Here is a 7,320-nt window from a genome sequence, read left to right as displayed (position 1 = left end):
ACAAACAGTAAACCATTATTAAGCAGTTTCACACTGAATTCTGCAATCAGTGGTATTTTAAAAGCAGGTATTGAGCTTGGAAACATTTTTCAAATGTGCATTAAAACAATGGGAGCTCTTTTTGTGCCAAATGAGGAAAATTTGGAAGCAGTGGCCAAGATTACAAACGACATTAAGAGATTATGATCACATGTCTATATGCGTTCTTCAATAATAATGTATACATTTAAAGCTTAACAACATGTCAGTTACATCAGCTTTTTTTTTTTTTTTTTAAATCTTCGAATGGTAATAAAGATACAATACGAACCGCTATGAAAAAGATAGATTTATTTGTAATGACAAATTAAAACAGAAAAAGTCAGACTCGGGGAGAGCAGCATTACTGAGACTCCACATGAAGAGCAAAGGAGGGATGACTGACCTGACATCCCTCCTTCCTCATGGACAAATAAAAGAAAGGGGGGGGGTTTACCACGTTAAACATGAGGACAAAGAGACAGATCAACACAACCCAACTTTGAGAAAGAAAAACCTTCAGAAAGACACAGCTTGCTCTTCAACTACAAACACTGAAGTTTAGCCACAAGTTTTACAACTGCCTTTTAATTTTTGTTTTTAAAATTTAATAGAAAAACAATAATTATAATTTTTCTCCATTTAATAATAACACTAGCAACATTGTAACGGTACAAACTGTCCCTCGTTCCTGGTTGGACCATCAGTCAGTGAGTGGTTGGGACCGACGCCGAGCAAAAATGAGAAGAAAAGTTGGGTGCAGAAAATGTGACGTGTCCATCTCACATACACAGAAACATGGGGGTGGGGGTAGCTTTCCCCTCCTGCCATACAAAACAATATGAACCAAACTAAAATAATTAAAAATAAACCGACATAAGAAATAAACGTTGACTGAAAAACGGCTCAAGTGAAATGCAGCGTTTTTGTTTTCCTTTCGTTTGTTCCTCAGTGGATTGTCCACGTGCACGTGTGATCACGCGCACACGTCCTGCTTTCACTGTGGGGACGACAAACATTGACTAAAGTCCATCTGCTCACACACAGACGTTATTTACCAACAGCTCCCCAAGCGTCTGAAGCAACAATCTGTAGTCTTGGGTGACGGCGCGATGACGACTGGCGGTTAAACCTAACAAGCTTTCAGGCCACAGGTGGGAGGCGTCTGTGGCCCACGTCCAGGATTCCAGTCCGGGACGTCAGAGCCACGGGTTGCTACGGACACGCTCAGTGCCGGGCGGTCACTGATGGGTGGAGGTCACAGGTGAGGACAAACGCTTCAGGAAAAAAGTCCAGTTTCCAGTTTGAGCAGCAGAGCGTAGCCATAAGGGAACTGGGGGGGGGGGGGGTAAAGCTGTGTGTCATCACAGAGCTACTCAGTGGACACCCACTTCCTGCACCCTCTGAGCAGGTGTGTGTGTGTGGCTGAACAAACGGAGACTGTATGATGAAGTGTTGGTGTTGAGTGAGAGACGGGGGGAAGGGCTTCATCCAGTCTGTAGATGAGACACGGCCCAGGGATTCAAAGTCTATAGCCGTCACTACAGTTATGTCCTCCACTCACTCATCCATCCATCCATACATCCATCCATCCTTCATCCATCCATCTGTCTGTCTGTCTCACCCTCTCGGCCTCCATGGCTGCCTGATCAGTCCACTTCCACATCTTCAGGTGATCCAGAACGGGCGGGGCTCTGAGGTCACAACTTGAATAAACGGCCCCTGAACAATTTCACTTCTGAACCTTTTCTTCTCTGGAAGAGTTTTTTTTAGCACATGGAGATTGTGACGTTGATGCCGAGGTTGCCGTTCTCAGCGAACAGCTGCGCGATGGACGTGTCAAACACCAGACAGTCGCTGTTCATGATGGCGGTGGCGATGCCCTCGTGGATGGAGCGGGGCGTGGCCTCCCAGGTGAGGCGGCGCCGGTGCCCATTCAGCTCCAGCCGGTAGGCAAAGTTCTCGGCTTGCTTGCGCGTGCCGATGAGCTGCACGATAGCGAAAAACTGCTGGTGGCCGTCGTACTTCTCCTGTTTCTCCAGAACCAGCATGAAGTGGAAGCCGAAGCAGGACTGCATCATGACCCAGTCCACGGCACCCGGCAGGTTGATGTCTGTGGCCAGAAACACTATATCCTCCCCCTGGAAGGAGAGGAACACACCATTACAGACACATTTTCCCACCACACACATATTCTAAAGTCCAAGCTCAGATTAAATCAAATAAGCAATATTTGAAAAGTCTTGTGTTTGCTCTCAAAGTGACTTCCTAACACATTTCTGCTGTTTTTACACACTCACAAAGTTGTTTATTATCAGGTTTACACTGAACGAGGTGATATCACTGAAAACAAGAATGGGAGTCAAGCCAATCAATGTCTTCCTCGTCTGGCGATCAAACACAAAAAAATCAAAGCCAGAATGAAGTAAAAACACTTCAATTTATCCATTTGAGGGGCTCAAAATCCCACAATGCAATGCACAAATTTCTTAAGACAATGGCTGTGTTCAAAATGGCACACTCCGTACTATAAACTCAATGAGTATATACTGTCGACTATATACTAAAAGTATGGTTAGGATGGTGACTGCTCCCACTGAAGTATACTTCCAAGTTTCCCAAGATACATTTCAAACCTATGATGACAATGAAGCACACGGAGACTAAATATCTCCGTTGATTCTCCATCTTTGAAAGTTCCGAAAACATTTTAAGTGAGAAAGTGACCAAAGAGAATATCAACATGTGCTCATTTGATCCATAAAACTCACGGAAACATTTCATGCTGACATGTTGGAGACCCTCCATTGTGCTACTGACAAAACTTCTGGTTAACTTCAAAATAAGAGCCCTATCTATAAATGCATTCAAAAACTAATGGAAGACTAGAAGAGATGCTTTTCTTTTGACAAGAGAACGTTAAACTTTTAATTTGAAGTCGGTCCCAGGACGATTTTACATTTTGCTCAATGCATCATGGGGCAGTGGAGATGGTTTGTGTGCCCACCGTGCATAGACCTACATATCTATATGTTTCACATGATAATGTAATAGAAATTTTGAGTCAAATTTCCATGTGAATGCAGACGATCTTGTGTAATTAGGTTCTGTCAGCAGTCGCTCTTTAAACAAACCTCAGTAAACATGAAGAGAAATCAATATTTGGAGAACAGAGCTTCTGTTTACTTCTCTACAGCAGACAGTGTCTGACCTGCAGTGTTGTGATGGACTTGTGCTGGTGCATCAGGTGAGGCATGACGGCGTCCAGAGAGCCCTGCCACTTGCAGGAGGCGCCGGGGCACGGGCAGGAGTACGGCCGGAACTCGCACAGCTCTTCGTGTTCCGTCTTCTCCGTGTGGGGCAAAGTGATCTCGCAGCCCGAGGACGCGTACTTGCAGGGGAACAGGACTGAGTTAGCCACCTTCTCCATAGCCAGGTTCCTGATGGAGCCCAGGGGACCTCTGCACGTCGGACAACACGTGAGCTTGGGTCGGCAGTTGGAGCATACCTGGGATGGATCGGAGGACATTTTCTAAGAAAAGATATCTGCTAAAAGTTGCTGAAATGTCTCAATGTGTAATAGAGGAGTCCAACTTTATCCAGTTTTACAGCAACCCGCTGAAATGTAATAGTTGCTCATTTTAAACCCTTTTATTGCAGTACGCTGCTTTTGGGAGCTGCAGCTATGAAGAAAGAAACTCAGAAATGAACTAGGGCTGGGCAAAAAAAAAAAATCGATTTAATCGATTTATCAAATTTGTAGATAAAAACAATTTTTATTTTGCAAATTCGAATAAAAAAAAAAACATTAAAGCTAGGGTAGGCACTTTTCAAAACTAGCATGATTTTGAATGTAGCCTCCCCGACAGCTCTGCCTTGTCCGTCAGCGGTGACAGAGCTGTGAGCTCGTGCATGTGAGGGATCGAGAACGAGCAGAGACAGCGATTGGTTAAAAAAAAAAAAAATAAAAAAAAAAAATAAAAAAAAAAATAAAAAAACGGTTAGTTTTTTTCCATTGGTCGAAGTTATTACAGGTTTACAGCAGCTACAGATGACAGATTTTCTTCATACCTTTTTCAGAGCACATAAGATCTTAATTTTTGTCAGGACATTAAGAAAATTTCAAACAAAAACTTAAAAAGTGTATCTGGAAAAAATTGCCTACCTGAGCTTTAATTTCTTTAATTTTTTCCTCCCACCAGTTTTCTTGGACTTTTTCGTGTTCCGTCCTTGTGTGTTACCGTAGCATGATGTGAGCCAGCCCCCTCTTTGTTTACCCTTTGAGTAGGCTATGTGTGCGCCATAGGCATGTTTGATGATTTATTCGCACTATGCTGAGAAGCTAAGGGAAGTGTTTATGATTTTTTTAATTGTAATGTTATAGAATATGTAGTTATCTGATTTCTTAATCACTAAATTTAAGCTACTGTGAAGTTGCTGTCACATTTACTTTTTATTTTGGCATTTTTCTTGACAATCACAGCAATAAAGTTGCACTTTTTACAATATATCTGGTGTCTGGAGTCATTTTTAAGTGCACTGAAAAAAAAAATAAATATCAAATATCAAATCGAAACTCAAATTTTTCTTTAAAAAAAATTTTTTAGGCAAAATCGCCCAGTCCTAAAATGAACATTACTAAACGATCTGGTCTGCATTGAACACAAAACATTTTCCTGCTCCAGAGGTCGATGTTATACTGGGAAACCAATTGCGTGCAGCTGGGTAAATCATGAGCATGGTGGAAAGTGTGATCTGTATGAAATTAAAAAGATTTTATGGCAGATGTGGAATTTGGTTTGTGGATTTCATGTGACAGAGACATCGTTAGCATTGCTTTTCACAGATATTAAAGTGGAAATCATTTTGGATTGGATATTTTCTTAACCCCGATTTAAAACCTTGAATTCTCAAAGCAGTATATAGTTTATTTAGCGCTGATGATCTAAAGCAGGGATGTACAAACAGTTTTGTTAAACCTGCATGGTTTAATGCAGGTTTTAGATGTTCTTCTGCTTGAACAGAAAAGTTGTCATCTTAAATTTGTAGAGTTTAGAAATCTCAGATCATTTTCTTCCACATAAAGATTTTCAAATGTAATCCATAATACATACACTAAAACATTTTCTCTATTTTTAAAACCTCAACAAAGGAGGTGTTTATTTATTGGTTTGTCTGTTAGAAAAATTACGTCAAGAGTACTTAATGGATTTTGATGCATTTTAACCACAGATTGACCTTATGCCGTGAAAGATTCCTCTATATTTAGCAGAGGATCCGGATCAGTTTCAAAAACTGAAAAATACCCTTCTCTCATCATTTGAAAAACTTCATCTCTCAGTTCATATTCAAATGACCTTTATGAAATTTGACTCAGTTCTGTTTGGTATGTTTCTCATTTAACCCACTGAGTTTCATCCTGATTGGATCCAAGTTGCGCATTTCGTCAAGATCTGCCTTGAAAATGTGGGTGCTTTTTGATTTGATTGTTTACCTCCAATGTAACTCATCTGTGACATTTTAACGAAAGACAAAAACACTGTACGTGGGCCTCGGGTGTGACAGTAAAAGACTGTCAGTAACAGACTTCACTGAGATCAAGCAGAGAAGCTGATCTTCATCACAAACCTAAATTTGCTTTTATGAGAAAACATTTAATTTGACCATTTTTCAGTAGCCCAGCCAGTTAGAGGCCTGTACATTATTTAACATGAGTGGGGTCAAGATAAACATTTTAATTAGTATTTTATATTGTACACTGTTGGAATGTCAGTGCTATTACTTTCTTCTTTGAAGCATTAATATTAAATTATGCATTTGTAATGCCTTAACTTAAGAGAGGTTTGTACACATTCTTAGCCACCAATGCAATGGTACTAATAATTGGCATCATTTTTTATCTCTCGATGATTTGGTTTTCAGCCATGGTTTTTGACTTCGATGCAAACCTAGATATATCATAATGTCATGATTGATTGTTTGGTTTTCAGTGTACTATAAACAGGCAATGGATAATGCACTGAACCACCTACCAGGTGTCCAGACTGGCACTGCAGGATTGGGGGTAGGACATAGTCGAAGCAGACCGGACACTCAAACAGACTGGCCAGGTCACTGTTGGAGGCGGTGGTGCCAGACAGGGTGGGCACGCGCTGGGAGGGGGGGCACTTGGAGGTTCCTGTGGGTAGTGCGGCGGCGGTCTGGCGACTCATTTCTGAGAGTGAGAGAAGAAGAAGATGGCCATGATCATCTTTATAATCTGTGAGTAAAGCAGTAAGAGCCAGTAATGAACAGGAGATGGTTGGGTGACCAATGATCATCAGTGTTCTTTAAATGCACCACATTTTCTCATCCAAAGGTTGTACAACCAACAAGCCATGTGTTACCCACCTTTGAGAAGCATTGTCCTCTCAGGTCGTGAGAAGGGGTTTAAAATAACTTCACTTGTGCTGGTCATGTCCTCACCAGGGTCCACAATGATGAGCAGCTACACAGCGAGTTGTGTTACAAGATGTGTTTTGTGGCCCTTGCGTTTACTGAATGCAAAGCAGTGCCTTCATCCACAGGGCAGAAGCCTGTGAGGTCTTTGGGTCCCAAAGAGTTTTCATTTTTCTCCCACTATGTCAAATGACTTAATCTTTTAGTCTTTGAGGGTGATTTAAATACTGTGAGCCTTAAGAAGAGTTTTAGGCCATAGATAAATATGGGATCTCTACCACTGCCCCTGAAAAGTAAGAATGCAACGACAGAAGCTAAGCTGAAATTCACTTTAAAAACTCCCAAACTTTTGGTTTTTGGTCAACTTGCTTTAAGAGCTACTGCTACCCAATAAATAACATGCAGATTTTCTTCATGACATTTATAGAAAGACTAGAAAGTGAAGCAATATGTGGTGAGCAAGGAGTTGTGGTTTTCGCTCATGCAGAAAGGTTGCCTTGGTAACAGGTCTGCGGTTAGGTATGGGATGCCCTAATGAAGAAAACAGGCAACCGAGTGCAATGGCAGAGCAGCATTGAGAACAGATGAGGCACTATGAAACAAGAATTAAAATGGAAACAAGAAAATGTAAAGCTGTGGGAAAGAAGTGATGCAACATTCATATTGAACCAGAGAAAAGAAACAAAAACATACACAGAAAACAACGGAGACCAAATGAAAAGACCTGAATATACCAACATTCCCCTGGTTCTGTCCTCTGAGGGGTGTAGAGTCTAGTTGGAAAAGTTTCATTCACTCCCCCTTTACAAGCTGAAATAGTTCATGCCTTTTATAGGCTGACGACAGAGGTAAGACGACAGTATG

At 41.3% G+C, this 7,320-nt stretch overlaps 1 protein-coding gene across 2 annotated transcripts in view; it reads right to left on the bottom strand.

The window, feature by feature from the left end:
- Positions 1–313: 313 nt before the first annotated feature.
- Positions 314–7,320, bottom strand: part of siah1 (siah E3 ubiquitin protein ligase 1) — a 31,815-nt gene continuing 24,808 nt past the window's right edge. For both annotated transcript variants that reach the window (XM_028450678.1, XM_028450677.1), the window contains exons 3-5: positions 6,051–6,232; positions 3,230–3,526; positions 314–2,159 (exon numbers count right to left, since the gene is read on the bottom strand). In XM_028450678.1, the coding sequence (XP_028306479.1) occupies positions 1,788–2,159; positions 3,230–3,526; positions 6,051–6,232 (851 nt within the window). In that variant the 3' untranslated portion in view covers positions 314–1,787. The remainder of the gene's footprint in view (positions 2,160–3,229; positions 3,527–6,050; positions 6,233–7,320) is intronic.

This window comes from Gouania willdenowi, chromosome 6 (genome assembly GCF_900634775.1).
Source record: "Gouania willdenowi chromosome 6, fGouWil2.1, whole genome shotgun sequence".
Classification (NCBI taxonomy): Eukaryota; Metazoa; Chordata; class Actinopteri; order Blenniiformes; family Gobiesocidae; genus Gouania; species Gouania willdenowi.
Note: the sequence above shows the minus strand (reverse complement) of the source record. Positions and strands in the feature narration are given on the sequence as shown.